Genomic DNA, 26,435 nt, shown 5'->3' on the forward strand with positions numbered 1-26,435 from the left:
GGGGCGCTTCATCAGGACCAAAAGAGTAAGGTATGTCAAATGGGAGTCGGGAAAGAGACACCCTATAAACCCATGAGTCCTAATTGTAGGAAAGGTAGTTGCAAAACAAGAGATAAGAGACACGTCGTCTAGCGTGTCCCTTGTTACGGCCCTCCCTAGTTCCAGGTCAGGCCTCGTCAGCTTAGCCAAATAGCAGTGAAGGCAGCGAAGCTACCGGGTAGGTGTTCCGGAGCACAGAAGAAGAGCACGCACTGCCTTCACTGCTATTTGGCTAAGCTGACGAGGCCTGACCTGGAACTAGGGAGGGCCGTAACAAGGGACACGCTAGACGACGTGTCTCTTATCTCTTGTTTTGCAACTACCTTTCCTACAATTAGGACTCATGGGTTTATAGGGTGTCTCTTTCCCGACTCCCATTTGACATACCTTACTCTTTTGGTCCTGATGAAGCGCCCCCAGATCCACTAGGGACTATCTATGGCGCGAAACATGTCGACCCCTTGACACACTCACTTTATTCACCACACGGGTGAGAGAAGAGGGATTGTATTTTTTCATTTTCCCCTCTCACACAGGCAACTGAGATTGCTTCTCCATCCCCGTGATATATTTTATCCGGACCCCGAGGACACCCTTAATAAATTGCAAGTGTCCTTGGGCTCTTTTTAGAACTCAATCACCACACCACTTACACTTAGCCCCACACACCCCCATGCACAAATGCGGCAAACTCCTTGAAGATCTCCGACAAAGAGCCCCGTCAAACGGGCCCGTGAGGGACTGCAGCGCCACCCCCACGAGGAGCACCAGCCCGATGATGATGCTATACACCTGGTTGGGTGTGTGAGGGCACTTACAGATCCACATAGGAGTACCTTCACTCTTTCTCGGCACACTCTAACCATCTTGGAGACACTGCACATTCTTCAAAAGCCTAACTGGCTTTCTGAATCTCTCTTACTTTATTCTTTAGGAACTGTTACCATCATACTGCTGTTGACATAAAGTAAACAAAAAGCGAGTCAAAAAGGGACTGAGGGGTAGCACTTCACAGATCTGAGCTATCTGGTGCAGAAAGGAAAGAACTGAGGTTAGCACGCTGAAGTGGTGCCTACATAGGTACCACGTACATCACTACCAGTGCCGATGCCATTGATGCTGACCCAAACTACGCCACCTACCAGCAGGCAGAGGTACTGCTCGGAAATTTACAGATCCAATCTGATGCCTAGGGTTAATTCTAAGGTAGGGAATCTGCAACTAGAAATCTCTATCAGATATTGAAGGTAGGTATATCACTTTTGAAAGTTTTACTACTGTATCCATCTTTAAAATGTTGTATCCTTTGTGTGAATACAACAAACATTTGATATCCCCAGCAGGGAGTTCTATAACTTCTTCAGACTTAGAGTGGTCATTAACAGAAATCGGGGCTTTTTGAACCCGCTCCCCTCAAGTGTTGAAGACATGCTGAAACTAATATCTATCAAGCCTCAAAATTGTACAAACATCTGCAGAGAGATGACCCCCAAAACGAACCTCCTAACTCAGCACAAATAAACTGTATCTTACATCAAACTAGCCATTGACATCCCTACCGAGCATAGCTGGGCTCTCATTTGGAATTTCACCCACCACTGAACAATGCAAATATTGGCTGATACACAGATTCTCTTAGACCCCTGACAAACTCTTTAGTCATGTCTGATAGACTCAGATAAATGTTGAAATTGTTCAGACAAAATAGGAGATCTTGATCACATGCTATTCACTTGTAAACTTCTTCACCCCTTTTGGGAAGGAATCCAAGAGACCATCAATGCTATCTTTTAAAGCAACATTAATTGAAAGCCAGTCCTCTTTTCGCTGGGCCCTTGGATTATTACCCCCTCCTCTTCCACTAAGTAGCACAGAGCTCCTTTTACTAGACATACTACTTATGCTGGGTGCAAAATGATACTCTGTGACTGGAAGAATTGCAAAGCCCTACCTTACCACACTTGGTGGGCTTAGGTTTGTTTCCTTAGAAGCCAGGACAATATCATCTTCAACAAGTAACATAATTATAATATCAAACCCCGAGACTCACCACTGTCACACCCCATTACCATGGACTAGCCAGGCTTTCCCCTCCGCTTCTTTTCAGTCCCTTCCACTGCTCTCGACCCCTCTTCCTATTTTTAGTCTTTTTATTCTCTTCTTTCTCCTACACAGCAGTCATACCTGTTACTGGGAAGCTTGCCGGGGCAACTAGGTTTCATAACAGCTCTTTTGGAAACAAAAGTCAAAACTCTTGTGTAGCTTGATAGAGTAGTGTACTATTCAATGCTTTCTAACCAATACAATGTAAAATGTCACTGGAAGTATGTATTGGTTCATACCGTACTCTAAAGTTGTACTTTATTGTTGAAAATCCCTAATAAAGCATTTCGAAATAAAATGTGATTTACAGTAATAGTGTTGTTTTTAATATGTGTTTTTAATGTAATATAAAAAAAAAAGAATTTACCATAAAAACATAAAATGTCTAATTTTTTCAGGTAGCTGGGTGAATTGAGGGATTAAGTGAGCAGTTTTTTTCACTAGACTGTGTATGGAGGAGCCCGAGTTATATTTTGAAGGTGGTGCATAAATTATAAATTTAAGGTATAACCATAATTAAAAAATGCGTATGTTTCAGTAAATTAAGTGTAGCTTGTAGAGAAAGAATAAATAAAGATATAGTAATATAAAGGTGGTGCGTAAATTATAGATTTACGGTACAACTAAAATTTTAGAATTTGTATGTTTCGGTAGTTTAAGTTTGGTTTTTATGGAAAGAATAAATAAAGCTTTCCTAACTATAACTAAGGATTAACCTTTGCTTTGTGTAGAGCGCAGTGTTGAGCAGAGAGTAGTAGAGTACAGTGGAGAGTGTCGAACAGTGTAGTGTCATAGAGTAGAGTGGGGTGTGGTAGCATACTGTGGAGTAGTGTCATAGAGTGGAGTGGCGTTGAGTGCAGTAGAGTGCCATGGCATAGCATAGAGTTCAGTAAACTTTCATAAACAGGAGTAGCATGTTGCACACTAAAATGCAGTGGTGTGTCATAGAGTCTTGGAAAGTGTTGTGTTGTAGAGTGTTGTACTGTAAAGTGTAGGGGCATACAGTGGAATAGTGTGTCTTACAGTGGCACAGAGTGTAGTAGAGTCTTGTGGAGTTGCGTAGAGTGTCGTAGAGTGGAGCAGTGTAGAGTGGAGTGGAATAGAATGGTGCAGAGTGGGTAAAGTATTGCATAATGGAGTAGAGTGGAGTAAAGTGGGATACAGTGGAGCGTTCTGTTGTAGAATACAGTAGGGTGGAGTTGAGTAGAGTGGACTGGCATACCATAGAGTGGAGTAAAGTGTCAGAGTGGAATGGCGTGTCGTACAATGGAGTGGACTGCTGTGTCACTGAGTGTCTGAAAGTGGCTTGGAGTGTCATAGAATTGAGTGGTATAGAGTAGCATAGAGTACAGTACTGAAGTAGAGTAGAGTGGAATAGTGTGCCAGAGTAGAGTGCAGTAAAGTTGGGTGGAGTGGTGCAGTGGAACTTGTGTAGAATGACGAAGAGTGGAGTAGAGTGTGGTACAGTGGATTAAAGAAGAGTGCCGTACACTCTCATAGAATGGAGTACAATGTTGTACAGTGCAGTGCTTTAGATAGGAGTACTGTGTGGAAGAATGGAGGGGCATAGAATGTTGTTGAGTGGAGTACAGAGTCATAAAGCAGAGTACAGTGGAATTGAGTGGGGTAGAATGGAGTGCTATACAGTGGAATAGCATAAAGTGCTGTGGCGTAGAGTGGAGGGGCTTGCAGTGGAATACCATAGCGTGGAGTGTTCTATAGTGGGATACCATAGAGTGGAGTGGCTTAGAGTGGAGTGGTGTACAGTTGAAAAGCGTAGAGTGGAGTGGCGTAGACTGAAGTGACGTACAGTGGAATAGCAAAGAGTGAGTGGTGTAGAGTGGAGTGGCATGGCTTAGAGTGGAGTGGCATACAGTGGAATGCCGTATAGTAGAGTGGCGTAGAGAAGAGTAGCATACAGCGGAGTACCTTGGAGTGGCGTGCAGTGGAGTGGCATGTCTTACAACAGAGTGGAATGGTGTGGTGTACTGTGGAATGGCATAGCTTGGAGTGGCATAAAGTACAGCGGCAGAGTGGCGTGGCATGGAATGAAGTGGCATAGAGTGGAGTGGCGTAGAGTGGAGTGGGGTAAAGTGGAATAGCGTACACTGTAGTGTACACTGGAGTAGCAAAACGTGGAGTGGACTACAGTCAAATAGCGTAAAGTGGAGTGGTGTACATTGGAATACTGTACAGTGGAGTGACATAGAGTGAAGTGGCATGTCGAAGAGTAGAGTGGAGTGACCTACAGTGGAGAGCCATACGTAGACTGGAGTGCCGTAGAGTTGAGTAGTGTGTCATATTTAGTAGAGTGGATTGCCATAGAGTGGAATTATGTAGAGTGGAGTGGCATACAGGGGGGTTCCCGAGAGTGGAGTGACATAGACTGGAATAGCATGGAGTGCCGTAGAGTTGAGCTGCGTACAGTGGAGTGCCTTAGATAAGAGTGGCATACAGTGGAATAACATACAGTTGTGGGGTGTAGATTGGACTGTTGTAAAGTGGAGTGGTGTATTGTACAGAGGATTAGAATAGAATGTAGTGGCATATGGTAAAGTACAGTGGAGTGGCATGTCATAGAGTGGCATGTGGTATAGATTATTAGAGTGGATGGTCAAAAAGTGGAGTGGCGTAGGGTGAACTGTGATGTCCGAGTGGATTGGAGTATAGTGGAATATCATGTCAAAGAGTGGTGTGGCATGACAGAATGGAGTGCCATGTCACGGAGTGGAGAGGCATGTGTTAAAGTAGGGAGGTTTGTGTTAGTCAGTGGAGTAGAGTGTCATAGAGTGGAATATCGTGGAGTGGGGTATCGTACACTGGAGTGAGGTGTCATGCAGTGGACTGGAGTAGCATGTTGTAGAGTTTAGTTTAAACAGACATAGTGTCAAAATAGCTGAAAGGATAAAGATGTAGATTCAATTAGTCAGGAATGTAGAATATGGGGATAAAACTGTAATTTTTTCGAGATATCCAACATAGTTAAATACTGTTAATGTTATAAGTCACAAAACACATAGGGTAAATTTATTAAAATGCCATTCAACACAGCAAAACACCTTTTAGCACTGCGTTGTGTGACAGAGAGATTACTGAAATGCAACCAAGATATCTATTAAAATATGACGCATTCCTGCTCTCTCCTTGAGCTGGCACACTCGTGGCTGCCTAGTGCCAATGTAAGCACCCTTGAGAAATGGTGCAAGGGTGCCTGCGTCGCAGGCAGGATTGTTTTTGTGCAGGAAGGAAAAAGGACAAATGTAACTTGCACTGACTTGTTACTCCAGATTTCCAAGCAATGCAGAGCCATGCATGGTGGCCTTGCATTGCTTGGTAAATCTGACTTAAGTATTGTATTGCCCTAGCGACACTATGCAGGAAGCAATGGCAACACACAGCAATGATAAATCTGGCCCATAGTTATATATTTTGGGCCACTTTAGACCGTAGTAACTTCGTGGTATACCGCAGGACATGCCGATGACAAGGCAGTATATGATTGACTAATAGCTGTCTTTACAAGGTTAAACAGCAGTCATGTTGTTTTTACCATACTTTCGCTGTGGTATGGGATTAAGGCCTTAGATACAGGTAAATAGTTTAGGTTTCATTGTTGTTCGCAACCCTAAAATATTTGTCAAAGTGTTTTTTCTAATTAGACAGAATGGTCTTAACCACTGAAGCAAGCGTGGGCAGACCCTTCTAATTGAGTTGTGGTGGCTTGTTTATCGCAACAGCTGCAGCCCCTGCTATCAATAAACATCAGTTGCAGCAGACGCCATGCACTCCAGTAAGTGCTGCCTCCGCGGTGCTCATTATTCAATGGCATTTGTCAGCATCTCATACACATGACCCTCCAGCAGAGCTCAACTTATTGTTTTCCCTTTTACTCCTAAGCTCTGGGAGTCTGCAGTGCTGCATGGAAGACACTTTATTTACAGATGTGATGAAAGTCACAGATCATAACACACTTCCAAATAAGAAATATACTGAATGTGATTTACAAATAATGTACCTTTCACACAAAGCGTGAGCGTCTTCTCAGCTTCCGCCTTTGTTGCATAATGGAGGATCCTACAAAGGAACTCTGCTTCATCGCATGTTGTTATTGACGGTGCAAAGCTCAATGCACTCAGAATGCTGAAGGTTTTATCGCTGAAAGAGGTTTCGCTTGTAGTATGTGAATACTTGTCAGAGAAATAGTTGACAACATCTTTGCTCGAGTCAAATTCGACCAGCGCTTTCTCCATGTTTTGCCTCTTTTTTATCCATGTGAGTTTTATTGGTCTTGGTTTAAATCCATTAATTGGACAGGTCAGCGTAATACTTTCTTGATGAATAATTCTTGGAGGCTCCATTATGTCAGACACCTTTGGAGGCCCTGATAAAGGAATTCAAACATAAGACATTATGTTGTAAGAAAACGTATGTCAACGTAAGAAGGCGTAGCCTGTGCATCTAAAATGCTTCCGTTTTCAAAATGGAGGAAAGAGAGAATTAATACCTTCGGGTCAAAATGTTCAATTATTGCACAATCGCATAGCAAACTCAAGCCATGAATGTATTTTATCAACTACACAACAGAAATAACACAGACTGAGACACTGCAACACACTAAGGTGCATCTTTATCATACTTTCATGCAGCGCAACGCAGCAAACCGCCTTGCTGCGTTAAGGGAAATGGCGGAATGCACTGTATTTAACTTCAAACAGAACATTGCTATCCTTTCCTTGTGGCAGCCTAACTCCAACACAGGCACCCTTGCACCAAGGTGCAAAGGTGCCCGAGTTGTAAGCAAGATTGTTTTGGGGCAGAAAGGGACACCTTCCCGCACAAAAACAATCCTGAAAGGCCTATTCCTTTCCATGTGTGCTGTTCTGCAGCACACATAGAAAGAGGAAAAAACAAGGAGAAATAAAGATATTTCCACTTGTTATGCCTCCCCTGGGGAGGTGTGGCATTTTGATGTATTCCCAGGTCTACTACTAATGGTAAATTTGGGAATGCCTAAAAATCCATGCGTTATCTCACATTTATTTAGCCATGGAGTGCCAGGCAAGGTGGCCTTGTGTGGCTTGATAAATCTGACTTTAGTTTTGCGTCGTCCTAGCGCACCCTTGCATGGCACAAGGGTGATGCAAAACTATGATAACTATTAGCCCAAATTATTTGCTCCGCATCTCACACCAAAACAGTGTAAATTTGTTTAATACATTTGTTGTCAAAGCCAATATGTCTAAGCTATCAGTAAAAGAGCTTCTCCATTGATTACTTACTCACCCATCCACACAAACAAATGTGAGAATGACTCATTGGTTATATGGATGCGTGCCTGCATGAATGTATGGATGGAAGAATGAGTTAATGCACCGACAGTTGTATGTGTGACTTTAATACATGGATGGATGGCTCGATGTATTAGGTGAGTAGATGGATTGATGAACATGCAAGTGCACTGGGTGTGTGGGCAAGGATAGCATCGGGACAATAGCAGTAAATGGAGCAGAAAGTGAGAAGGGGTAATGTGTGAAAAATTGGAATATCTGATAACCCCAGCAGGATGGTTGTGCTTGCATATGCTGAAATATAGCGCAAAATATAATAGGTTCAGCTGCAACGCCTGACTTCTGATGAAGTAAGTAAGTAAATGGAATCAGGCTTGACCAAGGCTTCTCCTCAACTGATACTGCTGATTAGCTTATCAGTACAGACCAGCTGCGTGATCTCCATGTATCACGGCCACAGAGCTCTCTACCATATCTCCCCCACTGTGTACACTGTCACGCAGGGGTATTCGGACACAAAGGTTATATCGACATAACACTGAGAAGAGACTATATTATGCTATTTTGGTTGTGCTTTTTTCTGACAAACTGCATGGCTTATATCATCACATCACACAATGCTATATGTGGTGAAAAATGACAATCTATGGGTGATACGGAGAGGCAAGCTCTTCTATTTTGTGCTATGTTTCAGTGTATGCAAGCACAAACATCTTGCTGGGGTTATCAGCATGGCTGTTAAACACACCACACCATGTTAAGACATGTTGATAGATTGGATAAGATGATGCAAAAACTTCTATGTACGTCACGTTTAATTGTATGCATGCACATTCGTCTCGTGTGTGGCAACAGCATCGTTCATAGCACATCGCACAATAAGACATGTTGAGAAAGTTTGTTACGTTTAATTTTATACATGCACAATTGTCTCGTGTGTGGCAATAGCATCCTTCATAGCAGATCGCACCATAAAAAGACATGTTGAGAAAGCAGTAGATTTGTGTGTGTGGTGTGAAGAAGTATGCATTCTGCAAAGGTGAAGGAAAAACAACCTAATTTGCCCAGTAGACATTAATAAGGTTTGACGTAACTATCACGGTGTCCAGACAAAAGAAGTGATTAACAGCTACACTAAGCATATTACCAGTGGACACTTGCAGCTGCGTCAAGCAACAGTTGGGTGGAGATTTTAGGGTCAACATGATTGTCTTTTTAACATTAGTAGCTGTAAATAAATACCAATGACCTATCCCGCTATAGGTGAGGGACGCAGAGGCACCTGTAGGTTTCCCCTGTTTCCTGGTCCGTAGTATACAATTTTAGTCAAGGGCACACGTAAAGGTCCCCGTAGGAACAAGGGGCACTATAAAAAATAGAAACAGAATGGTTGGAATGCATAGGGCTAATGTCCTGGTTAGACACTGAATTTGCATGTCTTTCAAAAAGAAAGCTACGTTTTATATTGGTTGTACCCTATAATTTTCTCTTTTCTTGCGAACAATTTTCGTTAGTTGTGTCTGACTACGAAGGAGACGTCCTCCACACTCAGCTATGATGCATGTAGTTTCATATAACTCCGGAAAGTAAAAAGTTGCACTATTTAGACAGCCAGTACGCATGTCCTCCAAAAAATGCTACTGTTTGTGATTATCTAATTATCACTTTTTTATATTATAGTGTCATTTGGAGTAACTTTCTGCATTTTTATTTTTATTTTCATGTGGTCATTATAAAATTTTGAAATAAATAACTGTCACGTTTAACAGTGGAAGTAGTTGGGATAAGGAATAGGGTCACTTATACTTACGCTTATCCCTCTTATATTTTTTGTTGTTCCTTTAGGTTGAAACCTATCCAAATGAGGAATTAGTAGGGTTTTAATTATTACCTTTTTCTGTATGGTTTGATTGGATACCACAGCTAGGGAGTCCTTATACCCTGAAGAAGACCTGAGGCATTTTTGGGCTGTTGTATAGGTCGAGACATGTTGGTAATTTATGGATATTTGATGGCCAGGTGAATCATTGTATTTCACCATATGATAATTTTTAGTGTTTTTTTTTCTTTCTTTTTAATCCTCAATCACCTCAGACCATTAGTGAACATACCAACCGCCCGTACCGTTACTCAATAATGGGGAGACGTAGGCATTGAATGGGGACCAGGAGGACGCGCCCCGCCTACCAGTACCGCAGCAGTCTAGGATGACACTAATCCCAAAGTGAAGGGGGTGGTCACTCTCCTAATCGGTCCAGAAGACCCTGGCAACTGTTGATGTTGGCGACGGGTGGATGAAAAAACCTGGGAATGCCCAACACAGTCAGGAGAGTTTCAAGGAGGTGTAATCATGGGACCAACGTTTCTTATACATCAAAATTTATACATAAATAGAATGATAAAGAGTGGGGAAGGGCTATCCAGTCTCCCAAGCTTAAGTATTGGACCAATTTAATAAGAAATCTCATAGTGCTTTCTTTTTCTTGCTTTGGGTTCAACACAGATCCATCCTAGATGACACAAACAATGAGGACAACCACTCAGAATACAGAGGGGGTACAGCTTCTACCCATCTTTTGTATATCTCCCTCCTGGCCAGCAGTATAGGATAGAAAAAGAAAGAACTAGCATGGCCGGTAATTTAAATGGATAATCCAAAGATTATCAGCGTAATATTCATTTGTATTGGAAGGCCTAGAATATCCACAATGGTGTTTCCTACTCTTTCCCAAAACTCTGCTATGGCCTGGCACTCCACAAACATATGTACATACGAGGCACTGTCCAAATTACATTTTTTACATCTAACTGGAGGCCCCTTTGACCTTTTGGTCAACCTTTACGGAGACAAATAGGCCCTATGAAGGGTGAACAAATGGTTCCTTCTAAACCAAGCTGGTTTAACAGTGGCAAACAAGATGTTAAAGGATGTTTGCCACAGATGTTCTCACTGTTCATTTGGTATAGTAACCCCCCACAGGTCTTCAGCCAGTTTAAAATCCCCACCCACTGCTTCCTCAATAGCCCAGTACAGGAAGGAGACCTCCTTCCCCCCAGCCAGTCTTGTAACTAGCTGCTCCTCGAGAGTGTTTTTTTCAAGTTTTGGGTCCAAATCTGTAACTGAATTTATTTGAATTTTGACAAACCCTCTGCCACCCTATTATGTAGCGATGGCCAATATAGAAGCATGCCCTCATGAGCCAGGTCTCCCCACACCTTCAACACAGCTGCTCTAAGCGGAAGAGCTAGCCTGTCCTTTAGGCAATCTGAATTAAGTAATTAAGACCCGTCAGCCTTTTAATAATAGCCCATGTTCTAGCCATGCCCTGCAGGACTTTTAGTTTGATCTTTTTGAAGAATTTTGGTTGTCCAAATTTGAACAGGAAACCCTCCTGAGATAGACCTGCCCCCTTTATCATTGCAGAAAACATAGCCTTCACCCCGGTATTATCTGGAGTTTTAAGAGCATCCTAGAGTGCGACAGTTGAAAGGCCCAAGCGTAATATTGCAATGTGAGTCCTCCCTTTTCCCTCCTGCGTCTCAGCTTCTTCCAGGATATCCTGGTACCTCTATATGCCCAGACAAATGAGTTGATAGCCTGTTGGAACTTAACTATAGCCGATTTGTTGAAGTGTAATGGAATGGCATTAAGAGGAAGGTGATTTTTGGAAGCACCGCCATCTTTACCAAGTTGATCCTCCCAAGAATGGTTAAAGGGAGATGAACCCAGAACTTCATAAGTTTTTGGCACTCCCTTGAAACGATCGCCAATTGGTCACTGAGATCTTATCAATCTCTTGAACTATTCTGACTCCCAAATACCGCATATCGCGCTTGGTCTGGTGCTAACATTCAGCCAAATTCCAGGTCATAACCTCAGTTTTCTCAGCATTCACCTCATAACCAGATACCTGCCCAAAATCTCTTGCCAGCCTTATAACAGCGGGGAAGGTCCTAGCAAGTTCCGCAGAGAAAACCAAAATATTGTCAGCGTACAGGGCCACCATTCTCTCCCAAACCCCATGCTTAAATGGTAAAATGCTAGCCTCCTCTCTTAACCGCTGAGCAAAAGGCTCAATATATAGGTCAAAGAGGAGAGGAGATAAAGGTCAGCCTTGCCTAGTACCCTTGATGATATTAATAGGTCTTGTCAAGTTACCGTTAACCAGAAGTCTAGCTGATGGATCTTAGTAAATCAGCTGAATAGCACAGCAAAACTTGTCCCCCAGATTAAATTTCTCCATGACTGCAGATAGGTACACCCAATTGACCCTGTCGAAGGCTTTAGTGGCATCTAATGTTATAGCAGCAAGGGACTGCGAGTAAGTTGTGGCCAAGTCTATTGCACCAATAAGATCATAAGTAAGGTCAGATATGTTCCTGCCTTTAACAAAAGCTTTTTGATCTGTATGAAGCATATCGCCCGCAAGAAATCTTGGCAAAGATTTTATAATCTGTTTTCAGCAGCGGGATGGGCCGATAAGACCCACAGCATGCTGGGTTTTTCCCCGCTTTCAGGATAAAGGTGATGGTAGCCTCTCCCCACGAGCCTGTAAGTCTCATACCTTCAGATAAGATCACATTAAAAAGCTGTGCCAAGATGGGAATTACCACCTCTCCCAAAGATCTATAAAGTTCTGTTGGCCGGCCATCTGGGCCAGCATCTTTCCCGCTTTTACAGGAAAAATAGCCTTTCTCACCTCTTTCTGAGAAATGTCCCACTCTAGTTCTTCTTGCTGAGTTAACTTCAGGTGGATAAGCATTCTCCCGTACAGCCACTCCATGGCCACGGTTTTGTCCACCTCACTATCTTCATGGTACAAATCCTGACAGAAATAAAAAAAAAAGTGCCCCCTAGCTCCTCATCTGTGGATAGAGCAGTAGCCCCACCCATGTTGTTGATTTGTTTGATCAGATTGCGCAACCTGTCAAACTTAGTCTTCCATGCCAGGAGCTTGCCTGCACCTTCTCTATACTTGAAATGGGCAAGCTTACTGGCTGCCCATCTACGTGCAACCCTAGACTGAAGAATGGTGTCTATCTGATCCTTTAAACTTCTTAATTTAACCAACTGTTCCTGCCATTTCTCAGAGTCAGTCTCCTTATTTAGGCCCAACTCTACTACCTTCAACTCTGTCTCCTTGTGAGCCACCTCTTCTCTATACTGTCTGTTCCTGAAACAAACCCTACTCGTGATCATGCCCCTTAAATAGGCCTTTAGGGAATCCCAAACCACCGAAGTTGCAGCCAAGGCTACGTTGAGACCCAAAAAGCCATCAGTCTCCTGAGATAAATATTTCATCTCCTCGCCATTGAGAAATAGAGTTCGATCGAACGTCCAGACACTAGGATGCTGACTATCTGCCAGGACAAGATCCAACCAGACCCCTGAATGATCGGACAGATGGGGAGTTAAATAACCAATGTCCTTAATCTTACCACTCAAGCTGTGACTAACCAAGATGTAGTTGATTCTCGACTTGTGGCTGTATTAACTATTGCAGTATGAAACTCTCAGCTGAGAACCCGATGTGTCTCTCCAAACATCACAGAGTCCAGTCTGTGCCATCATGGATTGGAGGTACATCCAGGATCTAGAGGGCACTTTAGCTCTACTTCCTGTCGACTTGTCCAATTTCGGGTTCAGGACTATGTTAAAATCCCCAGCCATGATCACCAAGTCTGGGTAATCCAGGAGATTCGAAAAAATAGTTTTAAGAGAAGAGGGGTGTTCTTGGTTTGGGCTGTAATAGCCCACCAAGGTAAGTGGATAACCCCTGATAATAACCTTTGCAATGACCCACCTGCCACATGGGTCAACCAGAGAATCTAAAATGCGGGCTTTTGCTTGCTTCTTAATTAATATAGCAACGCCCCTTATATTGACACTCTGATTGGAGCAGATCAAATAATCTGCCCATTTTTGATTTTTAAATACCTCAGATATCTCTTCCTTCAAAAGATGAGTTTCCTGAAGGATAATGACATGCGCGGGGGAATCTTTTATATATTGCAGAATGTTTACCCTTCTAGTTTTCACGCGCAGGCCATTAAAATTTCAGGACAAAAGCTGAATCGGTTTCATGAGGGTTTAGAGGTATACGCGACAGTCATGAGTTCTCCAGGTCGCAAAATGAGCCAACACCAGACCAATCGCAACACCACTAGGGCAATCCAAACAAACATTAAGGTGAATGTGGATTTTTATTTATTTTTTACCCCTATGCTCCCCACCCCGTGCACTCAACCCCCCCTCCCAACAGACCCCTTATAGGAGATCCCCCTCCCCCCATTCACCTGGACAGATAGAGTCCAGTTACTGCCCCACGTGGCCACCCATCGCGTCCCTTGTAATCAAGAAGAGAAAACAAAAAAGGCAGTAGAGGAGAAGCTAGAACCCAATGCTTAGCTTCCATTAACTAAGTGTCCCAACGTAGGCCCCTATGTGATGATTTTGTAATTACCTCTCTAGTGCTATTTAGAATCAAAAAATCAAAAAAGAAAATAGGAGTATGTCTTTCGAAGTCCTACTAGCGAAGTCTACCATATTGTTCTTTATAAGTGGATACTATGGATGGCTGCGAAAACCCCAGGGATTGGCCTGCTTGCTATACTTCGCCCTTTCACAGACTTTCTAGTAAGTCATCTGCTTTTTGTACTGATTTTACATTATGCGTGACTTTCAAAGCAGCTGGAAATTTAAGTTGAGCCACAGCACCGAGCTTTTTGAAATCGTCCAGCTTCCTGCCCAACTCCCACTGCCTGTCAAGGGCGACTCGGGCCCAGTGGCGGCTGGTGACATTTGAAAGTGGTGCAGCATAAAATTATTGTCCTAATGCACGGCAGCGGGCGAGCGTAGCGAGCGAGCAGGAACTAACTACGACCGAGAAAATTTTGAAAAAAGAGTGGACAAATGGTGCATTTTCAAGCAAATTTGAGAAAGCAGGAAGGTTAATAAAGTAATTGTGAAAGTGCATTTATTACATTAATAAAGAGATGTCATATAACATAGGTAGCTGCTTATTCAGTATATGTCTCTTTACTCTCCCTGTGCCCTTACATATCACTCCTCTGTGTCTTTGCTTTCCCAGTTCCCTTACATATCACTCATCTGTATTTTTTTCCCTCTGTGCCCTTACATATCACTCCTGTGTGTCTTTCCTTTGCCCGTGTCCTTACATATGTCTCATCTGTGCCTTTGCCCTTACATATCACTACTGTGTGTTTTTGCTCTCCCCGTGCCATTACATATCACTCCTCTGTTTGTTTTCCTCTTCTTGTGCCCTTGCATATCACTCCTGTCTGTCTCTGCTCTCTCAGACCCCTTACATAATCACTCTTCGGTGTCTTTGCTTTCCCTTTGCCCTTATACATCACACCTCTGTGTCTTTGCCTCTCCACGTGCCCTTACAGATCACTCCTCTGTATATATTATTTTCCCTGTGCCCATCCCTCGCAACCCCCTTTGCCTTTATCCACCACTTCTAGATCCTTTGTTCTCTGTGCCCCTTCTGCATCAGTCACTGTGTCTTTCCCTCTCCTATCTGTTTCACTTTTGCCTTTAACTTTATCTCGTATCCATCGCTCTGTCCCTTGCTCTACTTGGGACCTTATAATAATCTGTTCGTCTCCGTCCTCTCCCTGTGCACTCATGCACCTCTCCAGAAAACTTAAATAAAACGATCATACTAAGGGGCTGCTAACCGTATCTACCTGCCAAAAATGCACCCATATCCCACAGCACTCTATCTTCAACCACCTCCTTCGTCGCGGTCTACGTCCTGCGACGCGTCCTCAGACCCCTCTGATCTGTCACAAACGACAAAAAAACACTCCCCTACATTGGCGCTCGGATGCTGAAACGATGCAAGTGCAGAAAGAGTAAACAGGAATGCACCATATTGCTTAAGTATGGTGCATTCCTGCACTTTCACTTCTGTCCTAGAGCAGTGCAGTAAGGTGCCTTTCTGCACTACCTAAGCCCAAATCCCATAAATGAGGCCCATGTTGCACTAATCACAGCCTCAGGCCAGACCTCATCAGCAGCACCAGGTCCATCAAGAGAAGCCAGATCCCCAGAAGCACAAGAGTAGATTGAGGCGACTACCGAAATGACGCAGGGTTCGAGCTACAGGTTTCCTGAGGAGAGAGTCGTAGATTTATCCCTTCTGTCACTTGGGTTAAAAAAAGCGCAATTTAAGAATATATGAGTATCTTTCCTAATAAGTATTTTTTTAAGTTTGAATGACATTACTGGGCATGAGGAGAGGAGCAGATGAGATACAGAGATCTGGATGTGGCCTAGTGAGAATCGTTTCATAAATCGAATGCGCTCCATGTAGATCGTTTGTGAGGAACTTTATATTGAATATGTCATTAATTTTAAGTGAGAAAAAAACGTACATTCTAAAATTGATTTGTGAATCCTTTGCTTTCATATAAATCGAATGCGCTCTGTGCAGAGAGTTTGAGAGGAGGAGCGTTATGTTGAATACGTACATTCTAAAACATTTTTGAAATTATGTCAACCTGTTTTCTTCCTTTATGTAATCTTATTAAAAAAGATTTCAAAGTAAATTAAAATTTGAAAGCGGCCGTGCCTCCGCAGAACCACCAGTAACTGAACTCTGGGAACCGAATACTTGAGAGATCACAGGCTCTGTAGCGTGATGTCTCGAGACCAGTACCCTGCTATATGTGCGCAGGGGAGGGTTCCACTGCGGAAGAGAGAAAAGCAAACCACCATGTGGGATGTTATGTCGGGTAGCATGCTGCCTTTTGTGGTTTTTTTCAGGTTCATCTCTGGATCATTTTTAGTGACAGAAGCGGGATCTCGTCAACAAATTGGATTGTGAATTTGCCTGGTCCCCCTTGCCCAAAGCCAAGCTCTCATTCTCTGTACTGGTGTTTGTAGTAAACTTATACTCCTCGCTTTGATCCATCTAGTTATATGTACAACAGTGTTCATGGGACCTTAGCGGGTTGCGGCGGCCGCCAGCCGTCATGCTCAAGGGAGGGGGTGGGAGGGAGGGTGTCACCAGCGGGGAATTAAACAGTGAAAATACGTACCTCCGCACCGTCTCCGCTCCAAACCGCGTCCGGCCACTTTGTACTGGTGGGTCCTCCGTGTGTTCCTGCAGGAAGCAGCCAGCAGGCAGCTTCCCTCCCCTACAGCAACGCAACACGACCCAATTTCAATGCTGGTAGGCGCAGCAGGCGAGCGCCCTAGCCGGGACATTTTCTCTGCATAGAGAGAATGGGAGAGTGGGCGGTCCTGCTCGAGGGTAGGGGGGGAGTGGCTTACCCACTGTTGTGGGTACTGACTGTTTGGTCGGCTCCAGGGCCGACCAAACAGTCAGTACCCACAACAGTGGGAAAGCCACTCCCCCCCTGCCCTCGAGCATGACCGCCCACCCGCCCACCCGCCCGCCCCCAACTAGGCACAGAGGCACTTCTGCTTTCTCACAATGCGAGAAGGCAGAAACATAAATGGTAGTTTTTACCGTTTATGTTTCTGACTTCTCGCACGGTGAGAAAGCAGTGGGGCGACCCCCCCACGCCCCAATGGGGGAGCCGCCACTGCTCGGGCCAGATCTGAGCGAATTTCAAATAAAATGTTCTGGTCTTCAATGATTTCCCCTTTAAGGTCATATTGAGGATCTTTTCTTTCAAGAAGTAGGTATGGAAGTAAATAAGGATTTTCCTGGGCTTCGTTCTGTTGGGGTTCCTTCTAAAGGGGTCTCTGTGAACCCTCTGGATGTCCTTCCTCAAATCTTCCTTTGACTCCTCGATCTGCAAACATTCTTTTAAAAGTGAAATCATATAGGATTTGAGATTGTCCCCCTCCCTTCCCTCCGGGACATTCATAATACGCAAATTGCTTCTTCGGGAGTTGTTCTCCAACATCTCAAGCCTGTCTCAAAGAGCCAACTCCTGCTTCTTGAGAATCAGTATGTCAGCTTTAGCTGCTCCAAGGTCATCCTTCAACTCTCCCACTGTGCTCTCCAAGGTGTTTGTTCTAGTATTTAGGAGGTCAATTTTCTTCTCCAATGTCTCGCCAAAGTTCCTAATCTCTCCTTGGTTGGCTTCAGATACTGAGAACACCCTTTTGATATCCTCCAAGAGGGTGGAAAGGAGAGCCTCCAGCAAAGCTACTGAAGGCCCCCTTATTTCATGGTCCTTGGAGCCTTTATCCACCTCAGCGTCACAACTGACTTCCACCCCTAGAGATGCCAAGATCTTCTGCCCTTCCAAATCCTGTCCTTTATTCAAGGCTTAATTTAAGCTACTTTCAGAAGTTAAAGTTGGAGTTGATGCTATAGGCAGGGGACCTCCAGAGGCCTCCATCCCCTCCATTATGGAACTTGATACAGGCAGACCTACTGACCCCCTACTAAGGGCCTCACATTGCTTCACAATGTCTAGTACAGGTGGCTGTACCTTGAAATATGACCTCAATGAGGGGGTAATCCTAACTTTGAGATGCAGAGGATTACTTTTAGCCCTCGCTGCCTTGATTCTCCTACCTTTGACCTCACACTGCTGGAAGGAAGAGCAGCTACCTTCTGTGTTTACACTGGTGGCACTACCTTTTCCTTGATTCTTCCCACTGCCAGATTTCTCCTCGGGAGGGGTGGCTGTTTAGTACTTTTACCATTCAATTTTGATTATACTGGCCCCTGAGTGGCCCCTCCGCGCCTCTTGCCCTTCCTTGACCCTATGACTGGAAGCAATATGCTTGATGTCGCCTGTGGCAATAAACTCACCCACTTCGCCTGGACCCCCTGTATCTGCTCCTGCTGCTGTAGATGTGAGGGAGACCGCAAAGGAAAGTCACCGCCTGGATTTGGCTCTTCCCAAAGCTCCTCACCAGTATCAGCCTACTCTAGGGCGGCGAAAACTCGACTGGTGCTGCCACTGCCTGTGCTGACACGGAGGAGCCCACGAGCTGCTGCTCTGCGGCCCCATCTCAGCTCCAGGGCAACCACCACCCACCAAGATGCGTGGGGAGAAACCACGGACTCGGAGGCTCCCAAATACATGCCCCGAGGAAAGGAAAGAAAATCAGCAGAGCCAAGCAGGGGAGAAGGCAAAACCACTCCGAACGGCTCCAAACGGCTCCGACACAGGTAGGGCGGGCGCCAGCTTCACCTCGTAAGGCGCGGGACGCGGATGCCTCTGGGGAGTGAGCGGCTGCTCAGCTTGTTGCCACCATGTTCTCACCATTTATAATGTTTTTAATGATACCAGAGGTACTCACTAATAAAGGAAACCTTTGAGTATGCCCTTAAGTATGTTTTAATTGCTTTTGCCTGAAACAGAACCCAAGTAACTGTCATGAAAATAGATCTATAAGACCTCCCAGGGCACTTTTCCTTCGGTTGAGTCCGCTGGGGTGGCATTGGTCCTACCCCAATGTGAGAGGTCATCAAATGATGGAGCATGCCTTGATATGTTAAGGGTGAGACGACCTCTTAATTATCTTTTGATGACCTTCTCTTCCAAGAAGTCTGAACTGAAAACAGTGGTGACCATATTATCTTCAGGTATATTTTGTATTGATCTTTTATCTGGGAGGATATACTTGAGGATTCAACTCCAATAGGCGCTTGTGGGGTTTGAATTCCCAATGCTAACCTATGAGAGGAGTAGGCCTCACAGCAGTGAAAAATGAAATAGGCTCTTTGTCACTACCAGGACATGCAAAACATAAAGGTACATGTCCTACATGTCCTACCTTTTACTTTCACAGCACCCTGCCTTTAGGGCCTACCTTACTGGTTAACTATATGTAATAAAAAGGGAGTTTAAGGCTTGGCGGTAGTTTTAAACGCCAAGTCACAGTAGCAGTGAATTGCACACATAGGCTCTACAGTGGCAGGCCTGAGACAGGTTTGAAAGGCTACTTCTGCGGGTGGCACAAGCAGTGCTGTAGGCGCACTAGTGCCATTTCATTTACAGGCCCTGGGCACATGGTATACCACTTTACAAAGGACTTGCACGTAAATCAAATATGCCAAACGGGTGTAAACCAATCATACCATGTTTAGGGTGGGAGCACATGTACGTTAGCACTGATTAGCAGTGGCAAAGTGCCCAGAGTCCTAAAGCGAACAAAAAGAAGGTCACAAAATAGGCAGAGGAAGGCAAAATGTTTGGGAATAGCCCTGCAGAAAGGGCCAGGTCCAAAACCCGGGATGCCTTATTACAAGTACCATGGGATATAATGTACTTGTAACAAGGCAGAGAGGATGTCCATCCTGTTTGTGATGAAGTAACCTGTCCGCCAAACTCAAAAGTTAGAGATTGTAGAAAGAGAATATAAAGAAGAGAGTGGAAAAGGTACATTAGGGCCTGATTGAACCTTTCTAATATTCTGACACTGCTGATTTATTGAGAGAAAACATGAGGTTCACACTGTGCAAGAGAGGAAAAGGTGTCTAAGTGCTAATTTCCAATAGATAGAATACCAAATCCTCCTAATCCAGTCTGGGAGGATCACGATGAGTAGTGTACATTTAAATAATTTTTTATCGCTTTATGTGGAAATAAATTATGACAGATACTTTGATATCAATTTAAAACGATTGTGAACCCAGTCCCCACAAACAGTGAGCTATTTGTTAAAAACAACCAATTTGGACTGTCTTCAGTATTAACAATACTTCAACATCTCAAATGTTGTTGTTTATAAAATCATAATACGATTGGTAAGTTATCTCTTAAATTGCTTTGAGACGCAGAGTCACAGTCCATTAGTTCATTAATAGATCAAAAATCATTGGACACAGATGGCACCATTTGTACTGGATATTCCTTTTTCATAAATGTTTTGCAGTCATTCATACACAATTGGTCTTACAGCCGCAGCCAACCTGTGTTTTTTGGTATCTTTCTTTTTTTTAGGGCTCTATAGTTCCACATAAGAGTATATCTTCATATCCATGATTATCTTTAATACGATGACAAATTTGATTACTGGAAGACAAGTGAGAAATAATCCTTGTGTACAGAATAGCATTTATAATCTTTTCTGGAAGTAGATTAGTTAGGTAAAGTTGTTTTCTAATTTCTCGGGGCACTAGTATAGCTTCGTCCAAATTTATAGCTGTTTTTGATCGCTCACATCCATAAGCGTTGCCTATCACACCGTCGGTAGGACCTTCTAAAGAAGTGTCATCACTGGAAATGCATAAAGAAGAGCATGTGAACAACTGAACGCAAATCATCCACCAGGAACCGTTGAGAGTGAAGTGCATGGCACTAAACAGTGGACATTTCCTGCTTGCATCTCTTCATCAGAGGCCTCAAACAGGGACATCCTAATCTGGAGAAGATAATTTGTCACTTTAAGATGAAGATCTCGCTTTCAATCCTCTAGAGAGAGAGAACATTCAGAGCATCAACCCTCACCAATAGCATTTCACCTTCTGGGCACTATCACTGTGAAATATCCTGTCTCTGAGACCACTTCCTAAGTTATATTTTCTCCTAATACAGGGCAGTGTCAGATATTAAACCCTGTTTGTTGAAATAATGGATGGTGATGGTGTTGGTGTTGCCCAAAAGAACTTGCATTATGATCCCTGAGGTGGAAGCAATGAAGGCATCATGACTACTAAATTGTAAGTAGGACGTGGCAGTGATTATATACCTTTTATATCAAGAGGGTGATGATATGCAAACTTACTGCTGCAAAATGAATATGAAGTTGTTATTTATCAGGAGAAGCATTATATAATTTATAAATGTCCAGTTTAAAAGAAAATCATTAGTAAAGTCCTTGGTTACTATGTGAATTACCATGAACTGTGGGGGTAGATATAGTAAGATGTTAAAGATTTTTTTTTACCAGGAGACATATGTGTTGATACAATAATTTACTGTAGTCATTGCGATTATGAGTACAGTTGTCTATCCTTATACTGAAATAAATTAAATAATGGGATGTCCATTGTGAATGTAACTTTATGTGAATGGTATGTGATCTGTATGCGGATGACGCACTCATATACCTTTGTGTGTGCTCTGCACTTTCTGATTTAGTGAGCCTACTTGACAAATTCGGGATGTCTCCAGCCTATCTGTGAACTGGCCCAAATCCTGTCTATATCCCCTAGCGCCCAGACAGCCCATACAACGGGTTGAGCTCATGAGGAGTCCCCTACAGTGGTGTCACGACACCTTCAAGTACCTAAGTGTGTGGACATATCACACCGAGAATGATCTCCAAGGCGACAACCTTGACAATGCTGTTAGCTCAATCAGTTAATCCCTGGCGCTCGTTGCCCTTATATCCACTGAGATGATGGGCCATTTCTAAAATGATAGTACTACCCCGACTGCTTACTTCTTTCCCGCCCTACCACTCATATACTATATTACACTGCAGCACAACTACAATTGCCGCTGGCATTGTTGAATGCACCAGTCAGTCCTGAATCACTGCTCATTAGGAACATGCTGCGTGGGGTCAGTACCTATACCTGGCTCTCTGACTTTGCCATCCACCCACAGGGAGAGACACACCAGATGTCAGTGGCCCATGCCTGTTGGCGCTGGTTTGTGCATTTAAGATGCCCCCATCTTCCTTATTCTCCTGTAATCACCATTAGGGAGTTGCCGTGCATGAAGGCCATGCTCCAGCATATTGACATTGCTTCCTAGAAGGCCGCAGAAATCGAAAACACAGGGAAAATTACAAAGAGGGGAATATCTTGCCCTTTCAGGCCATGAAGGACACTTATGGCCTGGGACTGGTCAATTCTTGACCTATCACGCTATACAGCATGTATTGTGAGAAACCTGGAATGCTGGGGATACAGAACCAATTATTTTAGAGATACTGCACACAATACCCCTCAGTGGGCACACGGCATACCATCACGTCCCCTTATACCTCTCTGAACCTTCCCTTGCCGCCTCGTGCAGCCGGAGCACATGCAAAATGTGAAGCTGGGGCCAGCGAGCGCCATATAGCTCCATTGATAAAATATACTGAGTCACATTTATTATTGACATGGTGATCATGTACTGACGTCACTCAGAACACTATTCCCCCCCACACTGTCTGCTGAGGAAGGCGTTGGTGCAAAACTCTCCAACTATCGACTTCTAGCATTATTCTCACCCCCCTTGTGACGTAACACTTTACACTTGACCCCTAACACTCGTACACATATTTGGCACCAGGGCAATTGCTGTTTTGTTAAAATTTGTGCTTCCCTTCTATCTAAATCGCTTCCCACTCAGTCACGAAAAATCATCCTTTTTTCCAATGACATTATGACTTAATCTTGCAATGCTTTTACATAATTACACGACTGACACATCTTTTCCAGACCTGGCTTAAACCTGGCTGATAGGGCACACGATCCCAGCAGTCTAAACAGCATGGAAAAAACTAAAAACAAATCCTACGCTGCTGTCGCAGGGAACGTCCCAAAGAAACCCGCAGGAAAACAAAGAAGGGATAGCCTTGAGCAACCGATCACCCAACCCAATTACAAGCTGGGGCAACAGGGAAAGGCTCAAGAAATCATCATTCAACAAAGTCCTCATGGTCAAAGTATGGGGAAAGGTAGCCCAGAAATACTCAGGGAAAAAAACAAAAGAGGACGAAAACAAAAAAGGAAAGGGAGAAATAAGATCAGCAACATAAATGCATTCTTCAAAGTAGTAACTTCGACTACAGAATACGCAGAAAGAGACAGTCTAACAGCAACCAATATAACATCACCGGCAAAGGAAATCGCACAAACAGTACAAAGTTCGAACTCTAACTGCATAGGCGAGGGTACGAACAGCAATTACCAAACAAAAACAATTCACCGGAAAATTAAACATAACAAAGGAATAAAATTGGCAGATTGTACGGATCCCTTAAAAACGAATTGTCTGGGATCATTATTAGTCGGTAGCAAGGGAACCCCTCCGACACAGGGATCGACGCCAATAGAAGAAATGGAGGATCGAGACGTGTGGGTAGAAGAGCTACCATGTGGACAGAGTCCCGACGGGGCACAGGTCAAACCAGCCACAGAAGATCCTAAACAACGGGACAATAGGCAGGAGGGAGCCGAAAGTGGCACAATTCTATTTATCCCGGACTATAAGTCAAGAGGTAGAGGGGACATCCTCAACCGAGGCAATATTCTACGTTTATTATCCACCATCAGTAACCTGAGGGATATCAGCACAAACGACCTAGAATCTGTGCAGTTTGTGCATTATAACCACCTGTCTGACCAAGAGGCCACTATAACAACATGGACCACGCAGGAAACAGCGGACCGAATTATGGAGACGGAACCGCGCTTCCAAGCATGGGGGATACGCCTAAAAAGACAGGGAATAATAGGGTATCCAGATCCATTAAGTCAGGCACACAAAGAGAGGGATTATTGCAGCCTCCAAAATAAACAAAAAACAGCTAAAACGGAAAGCGTCCTGAAGGGGGCTCGAAGCTCCTCATTTTCACAGACAGATATTAACCCATCTAGCCCAAGGCAAGTCCAAGGATCATTTGGCCAAAAGGACTGGAACTGGATAGCAAGGACCATCAATTCAAGGGCCCCGAGGACATGACAAAACACGCAACGAAAAACCACAATAAAACATCAATTAAGAATATGTGTTTGGAATGTAAATGGCGTCTGGAACAAAGTCGACGACACTCAGCTTTTACTCTACTTTCAAAAATTTGACTTAATTGCTCTTCAAGAAACTTGGTCAGATAAACCGCATCAATTACAGGGTTTTAAGGCATACCATCTACCAGCCACAAGAAATGCCAAATACGGCCACTTAAAAGGAGGCCAAACGATATACACTTCAATTAAGAGCATCAATGAATTAAAGAATAAAGACTCTATACAGTCAGGCAATAACAGCATCAAAATAATAGAGCTGGACCTAGGGGGAAAAGACAAAAACCAAAAGTTAATCCTGTTAAATGTATATCCACATCCTCGCGAGAAAAAAGCTGGGATGAAACTACTTATAGGAGAAGTAACAAAAATACTGACAGATGAAACGACACCAAACCTCATAGTAACTGGGGACTTCAACATGTACCTCGGTGAGCCACAGACTAGGGATCCATTGTTAGAAGAGCAGTTCCAGGCATGGGGCATACCACAACAGGAAGCAAGCAAATGGGGCAAACACAACAAGCTGTCAACGGACAGCCTAAAGAATTTAGAACATCTTAACCTGGTAGCTTTAAATGGACGCTTCACTAACGATAGCCCCCCCGGCAGCAACCTTTCATAATCAGAATGCAAGTTCAACAATAGACTTTACATTCTCATCTCTACAATGCTTTGGCAAAGTCTCAGATTTCCGAATAGGATCAATGACAGTTAGTGACCACTTACCGCAAGAGATTACCCTTAACACTCAAGGGGCAGCAGTAACTCTGCCAGCAGTAAACCTGGGAGCCTCACTTTCTGTCACACATAAAAGAATAAAATGCAATACGCATAACCCGGAAGGCTTTGAGAAGGAAGCGAGAAAATTGTGGGAAACAAGTACTGCGACTCAGATAGACAACATAAGCCGATGGGAGCTATTTACCAGCAGACTTGGGACCGCTCACACAAAGAAATCAAAGCCCCACACAACAACGGAAGCTAAAAACCAACAAAGCCACAAAAAGTGCTCGCAAACATTGGTAGGTCAAGACAAGCTAATAAAACAAAACACCAATCTAAAACTCCTTAAAAGAAACATTAACAAACAACTGAGGCAATTACATCGAGAAGGACCAGATAACGCTGCCCAAAAAAAACTGCAAAAACTTAAAAACCTCAAAAAGAAACTGATTTGGAACTTAAAAAGGGAAGCAGAGGATGACCTATGGGCCAAGTTACTCCACGACGCCAAAGGAAATAACACCAGCGGAAGATTCTGGAAAATGGTTAATAATCTGCAGACCCCAAGCAGCCCCAGTACCAACTCTCATCTTACTGAAGAAGTTTGGTATGATCACCTTTTGCTCCACTTTAACACGGTTCCAAAAAAAACCAAGACGAGGTCACCAGATTCTGATAGAAATACCTTAAGTTGCACCTTAACAGCGGAGACAACCACACTGACCTTCACAGGAAAACAAATCATAAGTAGGATAGCTAAAGGTAAGACAGAGGGAGCGCCGGGCCCCAATGGAATCCCGCCCATTCTGTACAAACAAAACCCGGAATACTGGGCAGCGGCGCTAGCCCCACTGTATAAACAGATTATAGAAACCAAAATAATACCTGACTCATGGAAAGGCTCAATAATAGCTCCAATTCATAAGAAAGGCAACAAAAACGATCCGAAAAATTACAGACTGATTGCCTTAATTGACAACGAGGCCAAATATTATGCTGGTCTATTATTAGAGGAGCTTATAGACTGGGCGAACAAAAATGCAGTGATTCCCATTTCCCAGACAGGATTCCGGAAACACATGGGAACAACGACAAACATACTGGCTTTATCACTTCTGATAGATGCTGTTAAACTCGCCAACCTGCCCCTTTTCGTTTGCTTCATCGATTATACTTCAGCTTTCGACAACATCAACAGAAAGCTACTATGGGAAAAGCTGGCCAACAGGAAAATACCACCATCCCTACTAGCTCAACTGACGCTTTTACATACGGATTCGTGGATACAAATTAAGCTGGGAGCAGGGGACTACCTGTCAAGGAAAATACCGACGACCAAGGGCCTTAAACAAGGGTGTGTGCTAGCTCCAACCCTTTTTAACATCTTCATGTCAGATCTCTCACAGAAGCTAGACGAATGCAATGCACATGCTCCAAATCTAGGAGGACTCAACCTCTCGAACTTGATGTATGCAGACGACATCGTGCTCATTAGCCGTACGCCGATAGGGCTACAACGTCTAATCGATACAACATCTAATTATTCGGCTATGAATGGTCTCAGCATTAATCTGTCAAAAACAAAAGTGATGAGAATTAATGCAAAGACGTGTTCACCCAAGTTCTGTTG

The 26,435-nt window shown here is 43.7% G+C and overlaps 1 protein-coding gene across 1 annotated transcript in view; it reads right to left on the bottom strand.

Moving 5' to 3' along the window:
* LOC146857533 (uncharacterized) overlaps positions 1-26,435 on the bottom strand; it is an 813,297-nt gene that overhangs the window by 368,429 nt on the left and 418,433 nt on the right. Inside the window, exon 6 of the mRNA XM_085648075.1 lies at positions 6,158-6,523. Within this exon, the coding sequence (XP_085504201.1) occupies positions 6,158-6,523 (366 nt within the window). The remainder of the gene's footprint in view (positions 1-6,157; positions 6,524-26,435) is intronic.

Source organism: Triturus cristatus, chromosome 3_2 (genome assembly GCF_964204655.1).
Source record: "Triturus cristatus chromosome 3_2, aTriCri1.1, whole genome shotgun sequence".
NCBI lineage: Eukaryota > Metazoa > Chordata > Amphibia > Caudata > Salamandridae > Triturus > Triturus cristatus.